This window comes from Quercus lobata, chromosome 5 (assembly GCF_001633185.2).
Source record: "Quercus lobata isolate SW786 chromosome 5, ValleyOak3.0 Primary Assembly, whole genome shotgun sequence".
In the NCBI taxonomy this organism is placed as follows: Eukaryota; Viridiplantae; Streptophyta; class Magnoliopsida; order Fagales; family Fagaceae; genus Quercus; species Quercus lobata.
Window position 1 is genome coordinate 40,265,469 of NC_044908.1, and position 24,148 is coordinate 40,289,616.

At 40.1% G+C, this 24,148-nt stretch overlaps 1 protein-coding gene across 1 annotated transcript; it reads left to right on the plus strand.

Moving 5' to 3' along the window:
• Positions 1-574: 574 nt before the first annotated feature.
• On the plus strand, positions 575-2,842 carry LOC115988810 (pentatricopeptide repeat-containing protein At2g33760). Its single transcript, XM_031112424.1, has one exon. The coding sequence runs from the start codon at positions 639-641 to the stop codon at positions 2,430-2,432; it is 1,794 nt and encodes a 597-aa protein (XP_030968284.1). The 5' UTR covers positions 575-638; the 3' UTR covers positions 2,433-2,842.
• Positions 2,843-24,148: the final 21,306 nt, after the last annotated feature.

The following is a 24,148-nucleotide window of genomic DNA, read 5'->3' on the forward strand; positions in this document are numbered from 1 at the left end:
AGGCTGTGTCCTGAGAGCTTTGTTTTTTAGTTCTATACTACTCCTCTGTTTACCAAAAAAAAAAAATAAATTTATGGCAATTGGCAATGCTCTCAATGTTAAAAATACATAGTTTTGGCATCTTTTGAAGTTTTTAGTGTATTAGATGTTAAAATAGCGTTTTAAGCCTAAAATATTCTTTTTAAGTAATCATTTAAAAATAGACAAAATTTATATACAATATCTTAGATGCTGTTCTTTAAGTTCTCCTGTTAGGATTCAGTTATGTAATTATTTAACTTAAAAATACACTTCTATCCCATAAAAAAAATTTCACATTGTAGAATTTAAGAGGAAACTTAAGAAACTGCACCTGTCCTTAAAAGTTTTGCACTTTAAAAATTATAGTCCGCCATTGCTGTGTGAGACTGAAATAATGAAGCCCCATTTGGTAGAGTTGTTAAACAATATATTTTCAATTTTTAAACAATATTACATATATTTTCACATATTTTTTTCATCCGCACATATTTCAAAAAGAATATAAATAACATTGCTTAAACTCCAAACTCCTGTACAGGCAACTACCAGCTCGGCAGGTTCAAGCTTCCACATTTTCTCACCTTTTTTTTTTCTTCTCATTTTCATGGCAATTTTTCATGGAGGCCAAACAACTCCAATCAGAGGAACAACTTTACCCTCTACACAGAGAGCCGCAATCACAATCACACTCTCCAGCCTACCAAGCTCTTCTCAGAGCAGGTCCACGTGTCAGGCCCCTCCAACAAGTCCACGCTCAAATCATCGTCTTAGGCAAGTACCGAAATCTAGCCATTATCACCAAGCTCCTCACGCTAGCTTGTGCCGCTGGCTCAATATCCTACACCCGCTGTCTCTTCCTCACTGTTCCAAACCCAGACTCTTTTCTCTTCAACTCTCTCATCAAAGGCTCCTCCAAATTCGCCTTCTCAAACGACGCCATCTTCTTCTACCGCCGGATGCTCCTTGCGAATATTTCGCCTTCGAATTATACTTTCACGTCCGTGATCAAAGCGTGTGCCGATCTTTCTGCTTCCAGACTGGGTAGAGGGATTCATTCCCATGTTTTGGTTTGTGGGTATGGCTCGGATTCGTTTGTTCAGGCTGCACTTGTTACATTCTATGCAAAGACTGGTGATTTGGAATTTGCCCGGAAATTGTTTGATAAAATGCCGGAAAGAACGGTTGTGGCATGGAATTCGATGATTTCGGGGTACGAGCAAAATGGGTTTTCAAAGGAAGCGATTGGGTTGTTTTATCAGATGCGGGAGTGGGGCATTAAGCCCGACTCGACAACGTTTGTGAGTGTATTGTCGGCTTGTGCTCAGCTGGGGGCAATTGGTTTGGGTTGTTGGGTACATGATTTTGTTATTAGTAATGGTTTTGATGTCAACGTGGTTCTTGGTACTTCTTTCATTAATATGTTTTCTAGATGTGGGAATGTGACCAAAGCTCGAGAAGTTTTTGATTTGATGAGTGAATGGAATGTTATTGCTTGGACAGCTATGATTTCGGGGTATGGAATGCATGGTTATGGTAAAGAAGCAATGGAGCTCTTTGGAAAAATGAGAATTCACGGTCCACGTCCTAATAATGTCACATTTGTCGCTGTCCTGTCAGCATGTGCTCATGCAGGACTTATTCAGGAAGGGCGCTGCGCCTTTGGATCTATGAGGAAAGAGTTTGGTTTGGTGCCTGGAGTGGAACATCATGTTTGCATGGTTGATATGTTTGGGCGTGCTGGGCTTCTCAATGATGCCCATGCATTTATCAAAGAATTGAATCCTAGGGAGCTAACTCCAGCAATTTGGACTGCAATGCTTGGGGCTTGCAAGATGCATAAGAATTTTGATCTTGGAGTGGAAGTTGCTGAGCATCTCTTAGCTGTAGAACCAGAAAATCCAGGTCATTATGTTTTGCTTTCAAATATATATGCAGTGACTGGTAAGATGGATCGAGTGGAGTTGGTTAGAAACCTGATGATCCGAAGAGGCCTAAAGAAGCAAGTTGGCTATAGCACAATAGAGGTTGACCAGAAGACTTATTTGTTTAGCATGGGTGACAAGTCCCACCCCGAGACAAATGAAGTTTATCGGTATTTAGACAAATTGATGTCGCGGTGTAGAGAAGCAGGATATGTACCTGCACCTGAGTCGGTGATGCATGAGTTGGAAGAAGAGGAGAGGGAATATGCTCTTAGATACCATAGTGAGAAGCTTGCAATAGCGTTTGGGTTATTGAAAACCAGCAGCGGTGTAGCCATCAGGATTGTGAAAAACCTTAGAATGTGTGAGGATTGTCATTCAGCAATTAAGTACATCTCAATTGTTTCTAACAGAGAAATTATCATCCGGGATAAGCTTCGTTTCCATCACTTTAATGATGGTTCATGTTCTTGTCTCGATTACTGGTGATGAATTCTATTTGCTTGCTCAGGCTTGAGTGGCTTGACAATTTCGCTACATTGATTATCATGGGGTAAGGTTCATCAAGGCAGTCAAAGGTTTACCGAATTACAATTTTGCAGGCTGTAAATCTCTGGTCTCAAACCAAAACAGATTGGGTTTGGTGCTATGAAAAAAAGAAGTGGAGAAAGGTCTACTTAACAAGGAACGATATCAGATCCAAGAAACCAAAGGCTTTAACATAGCATTAGTTGTTATATTGCCTAAACTTTGCGTGTACCATACAATTGCCTAAGTGGAGTCATCTAAAGCTCATAGGTAGAATAAATCGACAAGGCTTATTTGTTATCATTGCGAAGTGGACAATAATTTCATTTCTATATATTCGCATAAAAAAAATTCTACTTAGTTTTTGAATTGTTAAAGTCCAAAAGATAAAGCATATGACACAGTTTAATGAATATGCATCTTTGTCAGAACATATTAGATAGGTTAATTTCAGCCTTTAACCATCGTTTGTAGGAGAGAAGATATCATTTGGTTAAAAAATCATTGTCAATTAATGTGTACATACATAGTTTTATTACTAATATTATTAGGCATGGAGAAATACCCTTTCCCCTTAGTTGTTTGTCCTAGCCATGGAGGGTGTTTTCTAAGCTTTTGCAGAAAGGAGTGGAAGAATGTACTAATTTTAAGCACCATTCAAAGTGTGCTGCATTAAAGCTTACTTATTTGTGTTTTGCTGAGGACTTAATGGTGTTTCTGGGAGCTGATGTACAGTCAGTTCAAGTGGTCCTAGAAGCTTTGGATAAGTTTACAAGGTTATTGTGGTTGAGAGAAAATTTTACAAAGAGCGAAATTTTTATTGCAGCTACTCCTCCAAGTCTAAAAAAAAAAGAGATTGAATTTGCTCCAGTTCAAAGAAGGAATGCTTCCTGTCATATACCTTGGGGTGCTTTTAATTTCAGGGAAATTAACAGAAAACGATTCCAAGCCACTCATAGGCAAGATCACAGCAAGAACAGAACAGACTCATGGGCAGCAAAATCTCTCATATGCAGGTAGACTTCAATTGATACAATCCGTCATCTGAGCAGTGTTTTATGGAATGGCTCAAATACTTCAGCTTCTAGAGCCAAGGTAAATTGGGATATGGTTTGTAGACCAAGGGATGAAGGAGGTTTAGGTCTAAGGAAGTTAGAGCAGTGGAACAAGGCTGCAATTATGGGCTTCATTTGGAGCTTATTTGCACAGGTGGGCTCCATATGGGAGGTTTAGGTCTAAGGAAACAGCTTTTGGGTGATTTGAAGTCCTCGTGATTGTACACGGTTGTGGAGGAAAATTCTCAAGCTAAGAGATATCACTTGACCATTTATTAAACATACATGGTAAAGCTATTCTTCTATGGTATGATTCGTGGCACCCTGATGGCTGTCTTTATCTAAAGTATGGTCATAGAGTGGTGTAAGGTGCAGCAAGCTCTCTTGAAGCTTAGGTGTCTAGAGTTTTGGATAAGGACAGTTGGATTTGGAATCCAGCTCGATCTGAGAACTTGGTAAATATTCAGAACAAGCTCAGTTTGGTTGAGATTGGAAATGAAGACAGGCCAGTTTAGATCACTGAGAAAACAGGGAAACATTCTTGTGTAGGTCCATGGAACTGTATAAGGAAGAAATGCCCTAAAGTTAAATGGTGGAAGATGATCTGGTTTCCCATTGCTATTCCTAAGCATTCCTTTATAGGCTGGCGAAGAGTGCAGATCAGATTGTCCACCAAAGATCGGATGTTGCAGCAATGTGCTAATTTGGATCCTCAGTGTGATCCTTCTTGAAGAGAATATGGAGAACTTTAATGAGCTGGTGCTTAATAAAACACCCAAAGTTTTATTGGCCATGACTTGCAGTGAGAATCAACTAGGAGGTAAGAGTTTGAAGCTTATTGTTTGTAGATTGGCATTGTGGTCTACTTTGTACCATATTCTAGGATTCACGGACACTTCATTTGGGGTGCTGTACCTATGTTGTAACGGTGTCCAATCTGCCGTATTATGTTATAATTTTTCAAAAATTGCTTGTTTCTCCGTATTGTACCCATACTCGTACCTATACTCATGTCTGTGTCCGTGCATCCTAGACCATATTTGGCTTCAAAGGAATGCTATTATTCACCAAGGTAGAGTACTTTCTGAAGAGGCTATGGTCAAAATGATTAGGTGGGAAGTGAAGGTCATAGCTGAAAGTAGTAGCTACTCTAATTCTTTTTCAAAACAGGGCAATTTGCTGTCTTTGGGGCATTTCAGGTTCTATACTAACAGTAGTAGTTAATGTCGTCGTATTTGGTATCTGTCAGATCTGGGCTCCTTTTGGCTTTTGTATTGTCCCCTGTAGCTGTTTTGGTGTTGTAAGTTGTATAGGTGCTGTAGTTGTATTTGTGTTATACTGTTAGGTTCTGATAATAGCATTAGGAAGTGAGCTGAGTAAGGGCAAGAAGAGACCAGCAATGATGCCCGGACCAAGAAATCCAAGGAAAATCTCACTTCCATTCCATCAGTTAAAATCTTAGCAGCCCTGAATATGCAATAACACTATACAAGCATAAGAAAGGCATTTCCTAGGACAGTGTTGGTGCATGGCATAACACCTAGGTTTGCTCCGATGAAATCAAGCGGTTAGCATGAAATGTTGGTATTTCCTAACTATGGTCAAAGCATGTTGCTTTCCAGGCATTTTCGTATTATGTTTTCTCCGCCTTGAGATATCTCATTTTTCTTGCAATATAAGAGGATGAGAGATCTAATACCTCATAAAAAGTGGAAAGTAATTGTATGCCCTATATATATAGAGTGCCCTGCAATAAAAAGTGGAAAGTAACCGAATTCTGTAAATGAAATGCTATAATATAGAGAGCATTTACATCGAAGATGTGAAAAATGCTAAATCCTAATTTCAGCTCTCATCTTCTTAAAATATCATCCACATCAAGCATGTTGTTCTTAAAATTTTTGATATCTTTGCTATAGTGGAGTGTCATCTTTGACACCATACTGTAGCAAGTTGCTAGTTTTTTATTAATTTTTTTCTTTTTCTCTCTCTCACTTTCTCTTGTGCTGTGTCCCTCTCCACTACTTTCTCTCTCTTGATTAAAATAAATAATATTTTAATGAAATAGTAAAAAAATAAAACCTTTGATATTTGGTGTATTATAAAGTAAAGTGTTAAAATAAATAAAGTAGTGTTTTGAGATGCTAAATACTATATTTTTGGACATGTTTGATGAGAATGCTCTAATTTTTAGTATTATTCATGAGTTTCACTGCACTTTTTGGTACTATTTATAGGTCTCACTGTATTATTTCAGCTAATTTTTACTTTTATCTATAGTACATTTAACAAAAAAAAAAAAAAAATTAATTTAAGTAAAATAAGTTGATCTTAAAGAAACCCTAAATTTTTTTAAGATTTTACCTTGATTTTAAGCTGTTGTAATATTCACTGGAATCTTCCACTACCTTTTTTACAATGCGTGCTAGCATCGGAAAGAGGAATTACAAGATTATAGTGTCCTACAACTAAAAGTGGAAAGGATTTGAATTTTGTAAATGAAATGCTATAATATAGAATTATAATAATGAAAATTTCTGAGATTTTTCCTTGCTTTCAGTTTCATGTTGTAATTTTTAATGGAATCTTCACCAACCTTTTTGGCAATAAGTGATAGCATTGGAAAGGGCAATTGGGTGATTGTGGTTCTTCTTCTATATATACTAATATATTTATATTGACCGCAATCTTATGCCATTTGTTTTACATTGTAATGCATTCTTATGTTAGGATATGTACCTTTTAAATCCTATTGTGTGATACTATATATGATATTATGTTATGATTAATAAAGTTATTTTATTATTATCTAAAATAATAGTAATATGAATATTTGGATATTATTATATAGTTCATGAGATGCATAGTATGTGATTTAGTCATAGAAGACATAAATCACAAGTTCTTAGTAAATTCAAAATTTTAGTTCGTAATCGGTGATGAAATTGAGTATTTTATCTGTGAAGACTATAACATATCAACAAAGATGATTTGTTTTGATCATGGAAGTGGAGACTTCTAGTTGATATGTTGATATGTTTTAAGTGTTAAGACATATTGAACTGGACTGCTGTTAGATTTATTATTCTACTAACGACTGTCAAATGAATAATAAATCTCACAACTTCTATTTACATCAACTCTCAATCCTAAGAGAATAACGAACATGATCATAAAGTGTAGGTTACTTTGATATATCAGGAGTGAGATCTAAAGTCAGAATCAAAACCTCAGTATGTTGGGCAGTCACATTTAATGTTGAAGGAACATATATTCTCAAGATGGAATTCAAAATCTCTTAACGAGAATATAAAATATTCTCTTGAGATAAGTTTAATGAGTTTGGTTATTCAAAATGTTAGACCTCACTACTTTAGTAAGAAGATACTAAAGTATATATTTATGAAAGTGGATTTCATAAATAGATGATGAATAACCTAAAAGATTAAACCGGGTACTTAAAGATTAAGATGTAGTAATCTTCAAAGTGGCAGTTAACATTCATGACTTTATATTACTACGAATATTTTAATGAAGAGATTGAATGTGTAATAAAGTCTTGGGATATAATTTATTAGTAAGGCCTAGAGTGTAATTATATTTATATAGTGGTTTTAAATATAATTAATTGTAATTTTGGGCTAGTCAATAGTTGACAGAAAGGCCCAAAACCCATTGGAGTTAGTGTCTTATTTATCCATTTTGGTCCCATTCCAAACCACATACTAAAACCCAATTGGAATGGCCCAAAAGATTAGCCCAATTAGATAATCAGTTGGAGAGAAACATGTAGAATTTTTAATGCATAAAAATGTATGAAAATGATGTGTATGTGAGTGTAAGCCACTCTCTTATCCTCCCTTGAACACATACGTGTAAACTGATTGAGAGACCACACTTCTTGGACATAAGTGGAATTGGAGTGAAGATTAAAAGTATTCCTAAGTACTTCTAATTTTTGGTTTTGAATTTCACCGCACCAAGGTACACTCTCTTGTTCTTAAATTTTGAAATTTAAATAGTACCTGTTATCAATTGCGAATGAAGTAGATCCGTTAATTTTCCATTGCGTATGTTTTGTATGCGATACAAACTATGTTTTTCCAGCATCTTATATATAGAATATTATGGCTTTATATATATATATATATATACACATTTTAGAGAATGTTATGGGTTTTGTTGTAGCATTAATATAAGTATTTTATTCAATTAGAGATTTAGTACTAGTAAAATCAATTGGTAATATTTGACTATTAATTTTCTAATAAAGTAATGATTATTATTTCTTTAAAATCCATAAATGCCATTATAATAAATAAATTGGAGTAAAAAAAGAAAAACTGTTCATCAAAAACACTTTTAAATGAAAACTTTGTAAATGATAAAATTTAGTTACAAACTTGGTTGTAGTTAATGACTACAATTCCACTCAATATCTTTTTATTATAAATTTATAATGGCTACAACTTCACTCAATATCTTTTTATTATATGAGTATTTTGATAAATTCACCATTGGATTACATTTTCTTCTTATATCTTCTATATTTGCAAAATTTTAAAAAAAGCAAGGATTATAACAATGTTATCAAGCAAATGTTTAGATTTCAATTTTTTGTAATTTGAAATTATGCAAAAAAAATTAAATTTTTGATCAAATGGTAAATAACATTTTATTGACACGAAATTTGACATGTGTGTTAAGAATATAAAGATCATGCAATTCAACGGTTAGATTTTCAAAATATGTAACCATGTTATTTTTTTTAGTGAGAATTGTAGCCAAACTTTGTCCCTTTGTAAAGTTTTTGAGATGCAGGAAAGTAAAGATGAACTAAATTCAACTATGGAGAGAGAGAGATTGTGAAAAAAATAATATTATAGCTTGCATAAATATCAAGGATTACAATTAGGTGCTTTCTCAAACTCTCTAACAGATTCTTGGCTCCAATATTCCAGGTTTGTGACATGTTTCTAGCTTGCTAATTTGAGATATTTCTCATTCTTTATAAGAAATTATTTTTAAAATATTAAACGAGTTATAATAAGTCACAGTAATAGGTTGAAACTCTATAATAACAAAAATAAAACATAAAATTTATCTAGGTAGAGCATATTGAAACACAATTAATAAATATCGTGTACATTATAATGAAAAAATTTAGAGAATATTTAGTTTGGAGGATGAAAAAGTTAAATGATAGAAAATAAATATAAAATTCCTTTATTTGGTTGAGAAGAAAAATGATTGGATAGAAAAAAATTATATAAATTTACTATCATAGCCCTGTTACCTTTTTTTGGGAGGACTTAGCTCTATTATCTAGTATAAAAGAAACATTTTGTTTGTTTTAACATGTTTTCTAGAAAATAAATCATTTTTCATTCAAAAACTATTTTCTATAAAACTATATCATTTTCCTATCTTTGATAGTAACTTTAAATGAGTTGAAAAACGATCTCTTAATTTTCCTTATGTAGCTTGCCGTGAGATAAAGTTGTTTTTAAACAAAAAAAAAAATTGTGGAAAACAATCTCTAAAAAATAAGCCATACTTTTTTTTTTTTTTTTTGTTGACTAAAAATAGTTTTTATTTTATTCATTTTTTCTGATACTACCAAATACTGGAAAACACGGAAAACTATATTTTCACATGATTTTCCATTGAAAGAAACAAAGCGGTCAGTAATATATGAGTGCTAATTGTTTTTATTTTATATAAAAATGAATGTATAGAGAAAGAAGTTAAGATGATGTAATAATTGTGATGTGTCACTTGTATAACCTATTTTTTCTCCAATGTTTTACATCCCTCTAATTCTCACCCCTACCAAATGATACCTAAGCCTTTTCACTTGTGTGTGTGTCTAAACTGGTTGCACATAAATTAGTTGAATTGTACCATAAATTGGTTGAATTGTGAACCGACCTATATATCAATCCAGTTATTGTATAAAACTAGAGTTTTTTTAAAATCTTAAATAATGGCAAATTAACTATCCTACAAGTAACTAGTGTAAAAAAAAAAAAAAAAAAAAAAAAAAAAAAAAAAAAAAAAAAAAACTTCTCTCTCCTGGGCTCTTAGTAGTCTTTGGAAAGTGGAAGCTCCTAACTTGCGTTCTTCATACATAAGATCCAAAACCCTCAAAATCAATTTATCTTTGATTGTAGTAGGGGATTTTTTCTTTCCCTCATCTTTTCTTCCATATTTCCCAATTATAATCATCTACCACCAAGATATGGATGTGACATTGGAGGAACTTTGGAAGAAGTTCACTCTTTCAAAGGAGGAAAAAGGTGTTTTGTCAATTAATGCTTAGGATGTCGCTCGATCAAAAGAACAAGCTCAGTTCAGCCTTTTATTCAAGCTACAAACCAACATAGATATTAATAAGGAGGCTTTCAAATCCACCATCCAACAGTTGTGGAGAGGCTCTCAACATCTATCAAAGAAGTGGGGAACAATCTATTTTTGGCAATCTTTGATATGGAGGATCATATGAATGATATTTTAGACAGGAGTCCGTGGTCTTTTGATAAGAGGTTGGTTATGGTGAAGTGTTTCACCAATGATTTTAGCCCTGAAAATGACACATTTCAATGATCTCCATTTTGGATTCGGGTTTTCAACATCCCAATTAAAAGTATGAATGCAACAGTTGGTAATTATATTGCCAACGAAATTGGCGTTCCTTTTTTAGTTGATGCTCCTAAAAGTGGCCTAGCGTGGGGACCCTTTCTTCGTATAAGGGTGGATGTAGATATTATTAAGCCATTAATGAGGGGAAAGATGATACAGATAGAAGGAATGGAGAAAGCGTGGGTTCTTTTTAAATATGAGAGACTTCCAATTTATTGTTATCGGTGTGGGATTTTGGGACATCAAGAGAGAGAATGTCAAAAAGCCAAGAAGGGTTGTTTTATTGTAGAGGAAGGTGACTTTCAATTTGGGTCTTGGTTACGTGTTGTGGGTCCTAAGCTTAATCGGGGAAGTAATTCTTTCAGCAAAACAAAACAGGGAGAGGCCAAGGCTGACTTTGATTTGGATTCCGATGAGGAAACAGGGGATAGGCACTTTTCTCATAGTCCTCGCCAGCAACAGATGCCATCGCCGATTAGTAAATCATCCGGCGAAATCATGCCAGCTATTTCGTTGGATGATGCTGTTGAAAATACGGGTTGCCAAGTAACACCACGATCTCAAAATCTTAATTTGAATTCAAATGCTAGATTGCATTCCCACCTACCAAATCCTGAAAAACCCACTTCCCTGTCATCCCCAAACTCTAACCGAACAAAGACGCCAAATCAGATAAGCCTAGAGAAATCCCCATCCATCACAGATACAATTTCAGAAAATCCTATCCCCAATCCCATGGAAAACAATACCCACCCACCTAACCCCAAAAAATCCACTTCCCCTTCATTTTCAAATTCTAATAAGATAGAGAAGCCAAAACATAGAAGCCTGGAGAGTGTTGAGGTCTAAAAAAAGGTCATAGTGAAATAAGCCCAAAAAGAATAAGTCAAGCCCAAAAGGAAAATTTAAGCTAAGCCCAAAGTAATAGATATAGGAGACCCATGAGGGAATAAAAGAAAGGCCCAGAGGATCCTGAAGCCCAGAAAAAGAAGCATCCAAAGAAAAGAGGACCACGGCAAAGTATAAGAAGCAAGGATCCTCAGGAACCATCAGTAGGCGCAGATCCCTTCAGGCACAAAGAAAAAAGGAAGACTGGGACAGCTTGATAGAAAAAGACAGAAGAAGAAAACAAAGAAACAAAAGCAAAAAGAGCGCGAGCGACCTCTCATGGCACAGACAAAAAAGGCCTCGGGGAACCAGGACAGGGAAGAAGAATGATAACAAACGACTTTCAAAATGACAGAATATGATTCCGCCCAAATAGGAAAGAAAAGGGAAAAGTGGAAGACGCCAGAAACGGGGATGCCGAGAAGGGCATACCTCAGCACGTCCCAAAGAAGATGGCCAACCAGGAACTTTCAAAAGAATCAGAGCTGAAAGAAGGAAAGAATGAGAAAAAACGGAAAAGGGACTTACCGAGACGATGGGAACAGGACATGTTCTGTTTGCAAAAGAGCAAAACAGGGGAACCAACGGTTCCTCGAGAAGACCAAAAAACTCCATTATAAAAGGAGGGGATGGGTTGTGAAGAGGAGGTAGCGAAAAAGAGAGAAACACCAGAAAGAAGAAATTCTCTAGAAAAAACTATCAGAAAATCTGTGCAGAAGAGAAAATACTAAGGGAAAAACAAATATTGCTTCCCGGTATCCTGTAAAAGCCACTATTGCACATACTCGGATTCAACGAGAATCAAACCTTGTAAGTTCTGAAGGCTGAAATAGCCATTCAAGACTGTAATTTTTGAGCTTGATTGAACCTTGTATCACGTCCTAGTGAGCTTTCTGTAATCCAACAAATAATATATATTAATGAAACATGCTTCATATTTCCCAGGATCCCCTCAGCATTAATTTCTTATCGCTTTGCTAATCCTTTTTTTTTTCCTTTCGAATTTATCTTGTTAATCTTTGGCACTCTTCGATATCCTTGCTTGTCGTTTTTCTTATATTGTCAGGAGGATCCTCTGTATCCCACTTGATTCTTAAACAGCTTGTTAGCTGCGGTGAGTCAAGGCCTGGTTCACCAAATCCTCCTTTTCATTTAGGCCCGGGATCCTTGGGCCTGAGTGTCACGAAAAAGGCACTCTCACATTTTGGCGACTCCACTGGGGACTGGGCAAAGAAGAAGGAAGAAGCAATCCCTTCACAGAGAATGCCTCCAAGACAAAGAAACAGCAAAGGAACTAATGTGCCACCTACGGCCTCTGAGCCCGTAGGAGAAAACGAGGTAGCTTCCAAGCAAGGAGGTGGGATACCCTTGGTAGAACACGAGGTTGTGTCAGAACAAAGACACGCAAGGCAGGAACCAGACCTCATGGCCAAGATGACAGCAATGTTGAAGGATCTGGAGCAAGAAGTTCGTCTTCTCAAAGAGGGCAGGACACAGGAAATCAGAGACAATGTCCCCCCTACTGGCCACCAAGATGGGACACAGCTAGAAGGAGGGTCAGCAGTGGGAGGAAGAGCCAACCCTTAGTACTTAACACTGGCAGATGTCAATACCCTCCTGGAGCAAGAAAGGGAAAAACTCTCAGGGATCCCCAAACAATTCTCTCGGGATCCCCCGTTCCCTCCAGAACTTCTTGGCAAACCATACCCTAAGGGGTATGAACCCCCAAAGTTCCATCCTTTCGATGGAAGAAATAGAAGTGTCGTGGAACATGTGAGTAGGTTTGTCCACACTATGAGACCCTATGCAGGAGACAAAGAATTATGTCTAAGAGAGTTCGCTAAGTCCTTAGTGGATAGGGCATACACTTGGTACACCACGTTGAGACCCGGGTCCATCAAAACCTGGGATGAGATGATGGAAAAATTCTGCGCCAAATATTACCCCGGTGAAGACAAGATCACTTTCTAGAATCTGCAAATGGTGAGGCAGAGACCTGGAGAGGATCCCGTCCAATTTATTAAAAGATTTGAAGATGTGTCCCTAGACTGCTACGGGGACCATGAAGAAAAGGAGCTCGTGGAAACTTGTATAGCCAACATGCTTTTTAATTACAGGCTCAACCTTGAAAATCTATGTATCACGCAGTTTGCTGACTTGCTATAGAGAACCAGAAGGACGGCGCAAACCATGAGGACAAAAAGGCTGCTCGCGTCCCAAGCTATGACAGCATCAGTAGGAGAAAAAAGGAAGAGACCAGATGGGAAGGTGTTCGAGGAACCACCAGTGATCCCATGTACAGCTGAAGAGTTAAGCCATGTCTTAGACAAATGGATCGGAGATGGGGTTGTTAGGCCATTCACTGTGTCTAGGCCACCAACTAAAAAAGAAAGGAAGAATCCTTTATTTTGCAGAATCCATAATTATGTCAAGCACTCCACCAAGGATTGCTGGACCTTTCGCAGACTCTTCCACAAAAATTTGAGAGAAGGAACCTTGGAGCTCACTCAGAAGGAGCCAGAAGTGCAGAGGAACCCCTTGCCTAACCACAAAGGAAAAGGGGTGGTAGCAGTAGTAATACATGGGAACCCGGCAGAAGCAGGAGAATCTGAAGGATCCTTCCACCCGAGCACAGTTAGGACCCTCCAGAAGAATCCTAAGTTCAAGTCACTATTCAATCAATTAGGATTCGGACCAGAAGGAAGAAGAGTGGCCACAGAGTCTCTCATGAGCATAGCAGCAGATTCAGGGATGGAATGCTTTACAGCAGAGTCACATGCTAGTCGAGCTTTCCTGGAGACAACCAATGCAATAACCTTCACTGATGAAGACATGAAGATTGAGCACCCAGACCACTGTAGACCCCTTTATCTAATGGCCACCATAAACGGTGTTCAAGTCAGAAGAGCACTGGTGGATACAGGGGCATCACTCAATCTCATAGCCTTGAGTACTCTGGAAGCTGTTGGCCTAGTTGACAGAAGGATCTTGGGGGCTCCCATGGAAATAACAGGATTTGGAGGATCGGTGGAATCAACAGAAGGATACGTGCAGCTAGCCTTAAGGGTAGGGCCTATAGTAGCCTTGACAAGATTTCATGTGATTAATGCAGAAGTTTCCTATCATTTGTTGCTGGGACGCCCGTGGCTTCATAAACATCGCCTAATTCCATCCACGTTCCATCAATGCATTAAAGGGAGACTGAATGGGAGGCCCATAAGGATCCTTGCCGACCATAATCCTTTCACTCAGGGAGAAGTGAACTTTGTAGAAACGATGTTTTATGATGAATTGGAGCCAGATGTTGAGGACCCCGCTCCGGGGACCCCAGGGGCACCTATCCTAGAAGAAGAAGAAGGAGGGAGGGGCACCTGTGACCTGAGGAACCTTCTGGAAAGAAAAAGACAAAAAAGGGAGCCCAGCTTTTCAGGATCTCGAGAATGTGTGGTGGTGCGGGAACCTGGGGGGAGGCTAATTTATCATTTGTGAAGGTGCGTGGGATTCGAATGCATTGTGCAGGAAGGTCCCGGACCACCAAGCTGCATGATGGCCCAAGAAGAAATTCCAGAAGAACCAGTTAAGGAGGCCCAGATTCAGCCTGAGGAAGAATTAAAGGAAATAGACTTGGGAATAGAACTGGGATCCCGAAAGCCTATCTTCATTAGTAGTCAATTGGTGGCGCAAGAAAGAGAACAACTGGTAACCTTGCTTCAAAAATACAGAGATGTGTTTGCATAGACCTATGATGAGATGCCTGGTCTAGACCCAGGGTTGGTAGTCCATTCTCTTATTGTGGACCCAGGAATGAGGCCAGTAGTCCAACTGGCCAGGGTCTTCCACACTGAGGTAGAAGTTCAAATAGTTCAAGAGGTCAAAAAATTGCTAATAGCTGGTTTTATCAAACCCATCCAACACCCAAAGTGGCTTTCAAACATTGTACCTGTGAAAAAGAAAAACGGTCAGATCCGTTGCTGTATAGACTTTCGCAACTTGAACAAGGCATGTCCTAAAGATGAATTCCCCTTGCCCAATATCGACCTCCTTGTAGATTCAGCTGCAGGAAGCTCAATGTTTTCATTTATGGATGGGTATAGTGGGTACAACCAAATCCGCATGGCAGCTAAAGATGCAGAGAAGACGGCATTCAGAATTCCGATTGGGAACTTTTACTACACTGTAATGCCCTTTGGCCTCAAGAATACGGGGGCTACGTATCAGCGGACCATGACAGCCATTTTCCATGACATGATGCATGAGGAGATGGAAGATTATGTAGATGATATTGTGGTCAAGTCAAAAACCAGAACAGGACATTTCCAAGTACTTGAGCAAGTCTTTGAAAGATGCAGGAAGTATAAGTTACGTATGAACCCCATGAAGTGCGCCTTTGGAGTGTCTGCTGGAAAGTTCCTTGGGTTCCTGGTACATCACAAAGGCATAAGTGTGGATCCAGCCAAGGCCACAGCTATCGCCACAATGAGAAGACCAACTACTGTTAGGGAACTCAAAAGCTTCCTGGGAAGGGTCTCCTATATTAGGAGATTTGTACTCGGTTTAGCCTCAGCTACAGTAGGCCTATCCAAACTGTTGAAAAAGGGGAATGAATTTACCTGGGGGATAGAGCAGCAGGAAGCTTTTCGAAGAATTCAAGGCATCATGAATCATCTGCCCACCCTCCAGGCACCAGTACGTGGGCGACCTCTGTTGCTATACTTAGCATCAAACTCCCAGGCAATAGGAGTTTTGCTGGCACAAGAAGATGACCAAGGAAATGAGCAGCCTGTATATTATGTAAGCAGAACACTCAAGGATACTGAGACCAGATACCCCAGAATAGAGAAAGCCTACCTAGTGATCATTTATGCATCCCAAAGGTTGAAGAGGTACTTCTCAGCTCACCAAATCCTCTTGGTAACCAAGTCCCACCCCATAAAAGCACTCCTGCACCAGCCCCTTCTTACGGGAAGGATAGCACAATGGCTAGTGTTATAGTACAATGGCTAGTGTTGCTCTTTCAATATGATATAGGCATAAGAACTCCCAAGGCTGTCAAAAGCTAGGCCATAGCAGATTTGCTAGCTCAATTCCCAGGAAAGGAAGAAGGCCCGCTGAGCGAAGAAATCCCTGGGGAAGTAGCAGTAATGGAGATCCTAGGGAAGAAATGGACCATGAGGTTTGATGGGTCGGCTACAGCAACTTCAAATGGGGTAGGAATTGTACTAAGTTGTGAAAATGGGGATATCATGCCCTTGTCTTTCAAGCTTGGTTTCTCGTGCTCTAATAATGCAGCTGAATATGAGGCATACTTAACCGGGTTGACTATAACACTCAGCATAGGAGTAAAACATATGAGAGTGTTGGGAGATTCCAATCTTGTAGTCTCCCAAGTGAAAGGTGACTTTGCACTACGGGAACAAAGCTTAGTAGCCTACAGGACTTGGGCACAAAGGCTGGAGATGGAATTTCAGACCTTCAGCATAGAGTACACTCAAAGAAGTGAAAATAGGTTTGCTGATGCACTCGCCACCCTGGGATCCCAGATACCATTTAATGGGAGAGATACGCTGATAAAAATAGGAAGGCAGGAACATTTTATTGTAAGGATCCTCCAAGGGATGTACCCCGGAGAGTCCAAACAGTGGGACTGGAGGGACAAAGTCAAAGAAAAGATGAAAGAGGCAGGGCCTAGAGGGAACATCAAAGAGCTAATGGATTACACTCAGATAGAAGGAGAATTGTATAAAAAGCTGTCAGGAGGAATATTGTCCAGATGTATCACCAAGAAGGAAGGAAAGTCGAAACTAGAAGAATTACACGCCCAAGCATGTGGAGTTGCAGAAAAGGTTAGCCTATATAGAAGGATGCAACGCATGGGGTACTACTGGCTAGATATGGACAAGGAAGCAGTAATTATACAGGAGAAATGCCAGGAGTGTCGTTTGGCAATTGATAAAGAAGAAAGCTACGCGGTGTTTATTGCAGAAGATTGGCGGGTTCCTTTCATAGGATACTTGGCTCAGGGGATCCTGCCAACCGACAGGAAATTGGCCCACAAGCTCAAAAAGCTAGTAGGTAGGTATTTCCTGCAAAACGACATCTTATTCAAAAAGGGATACCATGGGGATCCCCTCAGGTGCTTGGGACCAAAGGAAGCTAGAGAAGTAGTCAAAGAAGTACATTTTGGAGATTGTGGAAGTCACCCGGGGAAGAGAAGGCTGTACAAGCAGTTACTGTTGTTGGGATACTACTGGCCAACGATGAAAAGAGACTCTGAGGAGCTGGTCAAAACATGTCATGCTTGCCAAGTCCTGGGAGATGCAATTCACACTCACCCAAATGTCTTATAGGATATGACGACGCCATGGCCTTTTCATACTTGGGGGCTTGATCTCATAGGGCCTATAAACCCTCCATCCAACGGTTATATATGGATCCTGGCAGCCACGGAGTACTTTACAAAATGGGTAGAGGCCATCCCTTTGAAAAAAGCTACTGGAGCAGCTGTAGTAAATTTCATTCGAGACCACATCATTACAAGGTTCGGGATCCCCAGAAGATTGATCAGTGACAATGGAACCCCATTTACAAACAAAGATATGAAGGGGTTAACTGAAGCATACCACATCAAGCATGGAAGATCTACCCCATACTACCCACAAGGAAACGGCCGAGCTGAAGCTACTAATAGGGTAATGTTGAAGATCCTTAAGAAAATGAAGCATGAGTATGGAGGGAAATGGAGCGACCATCTAGCAGATGTGCTTTGGGCATGTAGAAGCTTTGTAAAGACAGCCACAGGATTCTCCCCATTCTCCCTGGTCTATGGAACAGAAGCCATCAGCTCTGTGGAGTTAGTCATTCCTACACCAAGGGTAGTTCTGGAGGAAAATCAAGGAGAAAGTAAGGACGCAAACAATGAAAAGAGGCTAGCAGATCTGGAAGGGGTAGAAGAAGAAAGAGAGCTGGCCAAGAAAAGGAGTCAGAGATACCAGCAAAGAATGACCAGAGCATATGCACAAGCAGTACGCCCAAGAGTGTTCACTGAAGGGCAATTAGTACTAAGGATGGCGGAGCACGTGAGGAGGAACCTACCAGGGCCTTCCAAGTTCACCCCAAAATGGGAAGGACCCTACATCATCAATGCAGCTCATGAGAGTGGTTATTATTACCTTACCAAAGAAGATGGAACAGTCCTGACAGAACCCATAAACGGGAAATGGTTGAAGCAATACTATGCATAAGGACGAGGGGATCCCGGTACCTCAGGGTCCTTTTACCAGCTTCACTATCTGCTAAGTTTTTTTATATTTTATTTTATCTTTTTATTTCAGCCTTTATCATGAATTCTGGTCTAAAATGATTTTGTTCAGGAACATATGATAGATTGACACTTTGTGGTCAATACTGCATTAAATGATTTTTCTTTGTTCCTTAAAAATGACCATGTTCTAATGAAGTTCCTGTTTCTTCAACATTTAAGTCTTTCTTTAAATACTGCAAAAGGCCAAGTTTGGATAGATTTAAGGAAGGATACCTGAGTAAAAAAAAAGGTATGTAATACCCTTTTACATATGGCCCAGGATCCACCTCACAGATAACTTCAGATATCCCACAGACAGTTCCAAGTGCATAGGTCTAGGATCACATATAAAAGTAAAGTATCCAGGATACCTAGCCTAGCACTTGGCAAAAGGGGAACCTATCAAAGTTCATGAACTGGGACCGTATCTCAAAAAAAATATACATAGGAAAGGATACCGGTGTACCCAGTTCAGTACTTGCATAATAGATTACTGGGTACCTGGACCAGAACTTACAGTGAAGCCTGTGGAAATCATGGTCCAGGACTCAGGGAAGAAAAGAGTCATAGGAAAGAAAAGACAATATATCAAAGAAAAAGGCAGATTCACATACTAAGAAATGAGAAGCAGTTTTGAAACACAAAAAAAGAGAAACAAAGAGTAGAGCAATGTTCAAAAAAAAAAAAAAAAAACTTATACAACCCCAAATTGTATATGTAAATCTAAAATAAGCTAAGGAATGAGGCCGGCCAACAGGGAGGCATCCGGAGAAATAACAGGCATAGTCAAAGTAGAAAGGATCCTTTGCCGCTTGACCTTCAAGTCTTGTAAAACCTTGTGAGCATGAGCCAAAACTTCCTCAGCAGCAGCTATCTCAGTGTCTATACTCTTGAATGATTGCCTCTGAAACAGCATATGAGCCAGCAGACGCAAGTGATCCAGCAGAAAAGACAAATTAAACTTGGCCTCCAGAAGGTCTTGCACCACTCCTCTCCACTCTAGAAGCTTTTCTTCAGACAAAGAATCTACAGAAGAATTCCTCAGGGAAACCAGCACAGCACATAGCAATTCCATCAAAATATTGCCCAGAAAAACGCCTCCCCTGAAGCCACTGGTGAAATCCTCATGACTCTTGAGCAGACTTTCTAATAGCGGCAGGCCTTTAACAGGAACAGAGAAGCGCAGGAAGTTGCCATAGGAAGACCCAAAAACATGGAAATGGCGGGCAGGAAGACTGTTAAATTCCAAGAGATCAAAGCGAGTCAGGAAGGAGGAAAGCCTTGAATTAAGATCTGAGGCAGCCACTTTCGAGGGGTCCCCCATCACTGTGTCACCACTTGCAGAGACAGGAGGACTTGTAGCCTTTCTCTCTAGATGAAGGTCAGCAACTTGAACGGGTCTCACAATTCCTTCAGGGATAACAGGCTCAGAACCTGCAAAGCCTGTATCAATATTCAAAAAAGAAAAGAAAAGGAAGAACAAATTTATTCTTAAAAAAAAAAGAAAAGGGGAAAAAGAAGGACAAACCAATTCCGGCTTCTTGGGGCAGAGCCTCTTCTTCCTGATCCCCTGACTTCCTCGAAGATTCTGGGAAAGAACATAAGGCAAGTTGAAGAAAAGGTGAAGGACCAATGGCAAAGTGGCTAAACGAAGGAATAGATGCAGGGGACTTCGCCATAAAAAAAAGAGGGAAAGAGAAGGGCGAAGGGAAGGAAAGAAAAGAAAAGGAAACACAAAGGGAGCAGCTCGCACTCACCTTCTGAGCTTTCTAATTCTAAAGAAGAGGCAACACTGGGAGCGGATTTCTCACTGGTTTGACCTAAAAAGGAGAAGGAAAAAGAGGAACTCAAAAAAAAAAAAAAAAACTGGAAAAGAAAATAAAAATATAACGCTATTTCAAGGAAACAAGACTCACCCGTTTGTTTGGATAAAGGAGTGTCTCCCAAAGCGCCTTTATCTGACAAGGTTTGAGGAAACACAGTCCTGATGGGACTAGGAGTGCTCTCAAGATGGGGACTTTGAGATGAAGGGATCCTAGAGGCTTTGGGATCCTGAGAATCCTGGGAACCTTGCATCGGTTGCTCGGTTTCCTCAGCTGGACCACTAGTAGGAGGCTCCTCCCCCACAGCAGGAAAAGCAACAAAAAGAGCTGTGGCGGTTTCCTCTCCCAGAGCCTTGCCAGTTATAGGAGGAGATACCTCCACCTAAAGGAAGAAGAAGAAGAAAAAGCAGTGCCAAGTAAAAAACAATGGGGTAATGCTAACAACACAATGTCAGAACAAAAAAGGGGGGCACATACCACGTCGTTACCAGAAGATTGGCTTTTGCCCTTCTTGTAATTAGACTTGCGTTTGGACTGCAAAGGAAACCACCACTCGTCAGCAAAAAAAAGAAAAAGAAATAAGTGTAACAAGGTGAACAAATGAAAAAGAGAGAAGAAGGAAAGAGGTCTTGCCCTTCTCTTTCTCTCTACAGATTCTCTGGAAGTCTTTTGCTTACTACGAGTACGCCCAGAGGGTCCTAGAGGAGGCTGGGATACAAGACTAGAGGATCCTAAAGAACCATGGACTGAAGCAATCACAGGAACCTGGGAAAAAGAAGACTCTACCTTGGTCTTCTTCCGGGTCCTTGAAGCCAAAGGTTCCCTAGCATCCTTGCCTTCCCAAGATGCCAAGTGCGTTTGAGATTTCCCAGTTTTTCTTCTTTTTGTCTCAGAACCTATCTCCACACTTTCATCGACATCAACAGCTTTCATTTTCTTCAACTTGATATCCTTACCTTTACTCGGAGCAGTGGCAGCACTTATTGTCTCCATTGCACCTTTCTTGATGGGCACTCCAGAGGAGGCGCCAATGATAAGACTATAACCCAGCCAAGTCTCAGGAAAATCCTGCCCATAAGTCACCCAACCTCCCCTGGAGGCATGCCACTCTGCAAACCCAGTCTTGCTGCTTGCAGCAGCAGAAACAATCCCAGCAGTAGGAAGGGATAAACGCCTATTAGATGTCAGAGCAGAAACAATACTAGGATCTGGGGTTTCCCGAACTGTACCAGAGCCAACATAGTCAACAAAAGACTTTTGTACTCTTCTCCAATAACTGGTATAGCCACTAGAAGCAAAGACTCCTCTCTGGGAGTTAGGCACTGCAAATTGGGGGCTCCTCCATGACCAATAAGAAAAGGCCTGCAGCCTCAGGAAAGGATCCAAGGAAGGAAGGGATGGCACCATGTCCTTAAAGACTGGAGGAATGTCCTGGTCAAAACCAAATTGTTGGAGCACCCGGTGTGCTGAATAATGAGTATATTTTGGGCCACTTGAAGAAGGCACAGGAAGCCAGGAGGGGCTAATGCAAGCAAGATAAGCCAGACTGCCCTCATCACCACGGCACAAGTCAAAGGTATTACCTGTAGAAGATAAAAAAGAAGACAATACAAAATCACACGCAAAGCCAGGGCCAAACTCACGAGGGGATCTCTAATGTAAGCTCCCTACTTGGTCAAATAATTCCACCAGATTGAGGCCACCACTTTTCAAGCTAATCCAACGAAAGATAATGGGAAAGGCATCAGTAGAATTGCCACAAAGACCCTTCACTATGTCGGGGGATCCTTGGAATTTGTCCTTCACAAATTTCAAATTCCTGCACTTGTCCAAAGTAGCTGCAGAACGGTCCCACATGAAAATCTGAAGGATAGCACAATGAAGAGATGAAGTGATCACATAACAAGAATCGCCCTCAGTCTCATCTCCATGAAGCTGGTCCAATTGAGAGTAAACATGACCCAAAAACAGAGGGGCCAAAGGATACTGGGTACCTCGGGCCAACTTGATTGCCAACGGAAAAAAGGAAGACTTAACTCCGTACTCAGGGAACTCACTAAACAAGAACTTACTAAGCTAAAAAGCCAGAAAACTGGCCCACCTCACTTCCTTATCTTTCTCACGAGAGAGGGTCATCACCCATCTCCCCATCCTAGCCGGCTTACCACCAGAAGAGGCAGCGTGACCACCAAAATGACCAAACAATTTATCTTCTACCACGAGATCCTCACTAGAAAGGTTAATATCAAAGGGGCTCTCGTCACCAAACACCGAGAGGAGGAAGTTATTAACCACATCTTCCAAGGTGATCGTCAATTCACCAGTAGAAAAGAAAAAAGTATGAAGGGAAGGGCACCAACGACGTACCAGATGCCTGAGCCCTTTGGCGTCTCTGAAGCCCTCAAGGTTTTTGGAAATAGCCACTGCCTTTAGGATACCGGCGCGCTCCAAGCGACCCACAAACTCAGCATCAGACAGTTCCTTATCTACCCATATAGGCCAGCCCTGAATCTTTCCCGGAACAAAATCAAAGAAGATAGGAACCGCCTCTCGAATTCCTTGTCTAATCTGAAGATCGAAAATCTCTCTAGGGTCAGGAACCTGGGCGGAACCAGTGAAACCCGCTTGGCCAGAGAACATCCAAACATGAGGGGATGGAGGAGCCTCACCATGAGATACATGAGGGAAAAATAAACTAGGAGAATACCAAGGATCCCGTAAAGGGAAGGCCGGACGTTCGGTAACCTCGTGAGAATCACTCGGAGCAGAACTAGAAGAACCTTCACCCTCAGAAGGACTGGGAGTACGCTCTCTCCTCTTTCGGGAAGAAGAAGAAGCCATCAGAACAACACGTACTATGAGAAGAGAGGAGATTGAAAGTGCAAAAAGGGGGAATATCGGAGTAACAGAGAAGAAGAGAAAAAGAAAGAGAAACTCAAAGAGTGAAAGACTCAGAGAAGCAAAGTGATAAGATGAAATGGCTACAATAAAGGCGCAAATAGCAGTTGGGGAAAACAGTTTATGGAAAGACGCGCTAGTTGCCAAAAAATTTAATTTGAAGAAGGGATTAATCAGCGGTTATTAATGAGAAGTAATGGGAAACGAGAAAAGTGGGTAGAAGAGTTTTACCTCAAATACTCAACTGCCACGTCCCGTGTAAAGAGGAAGCTGCAAAAAGTAATAATTATAAGGGAACGCGACACGCAAAAAGGAGGTGACCAAAAGCAGCAGAAAAGGGGCCGGGATCCCAAGTAAAAAGGAAGGGAACCCAGTAGAAGTTGAGAAAAAGAGGATCCCACGAAAATCTTAGGAAACCTAAATCACTCACGCGTGGGCTTCAGGCAACCCACGAGTTCGGGGGGCTAAATGTTGAGGTCTAAAAAAAGGTCATAGTGAAATAAGCCCAAAAAGAATAAGTCAAGCCCAAAAGGAAAATTTAAGCTAAGCCCAAAGTAATAGATACAGGAGACCATGAGGGAATAAAAGAAAGACCCAGAGGATCCTGAAGCCCAGAAAAAGAAGCATCCAAAGAAAAGAGGACCACAACAAAGTATAAGAAGCAAGGATCCTCAGGAACCATCAGTAGGCGCGGATCCCTTCAGGCACAAAGAAAAAAGGAAGACTGGGACAGCTTGATAGAAAAAGACAGAAGAAGAAAACAAAGAAACAAAAGCAAAAAGAGCGCGAGCGACCTCTCATGGCACAGACAAAAAAGGCCTCGGGGAACCAGGATAGGGAAGAAGAATGATAACAAACGACTTTCAAAATGACAAAACAGGATTCTGCCCAAATAGGAAAGAAAAGGGAAAAGTGGAAGACGCCAGAAACGGGGATGCCGAGAAGGGCATACCTCAGCACGTCCCAAAGAAGATGGCCAACCAGGAACTTTCAAAAGAATCAGAGCTGAAAGAAGGAAAGAATGAGAAAAAACGGAAAAGGGACTTACCGAGACGATGGGAACAGGACATG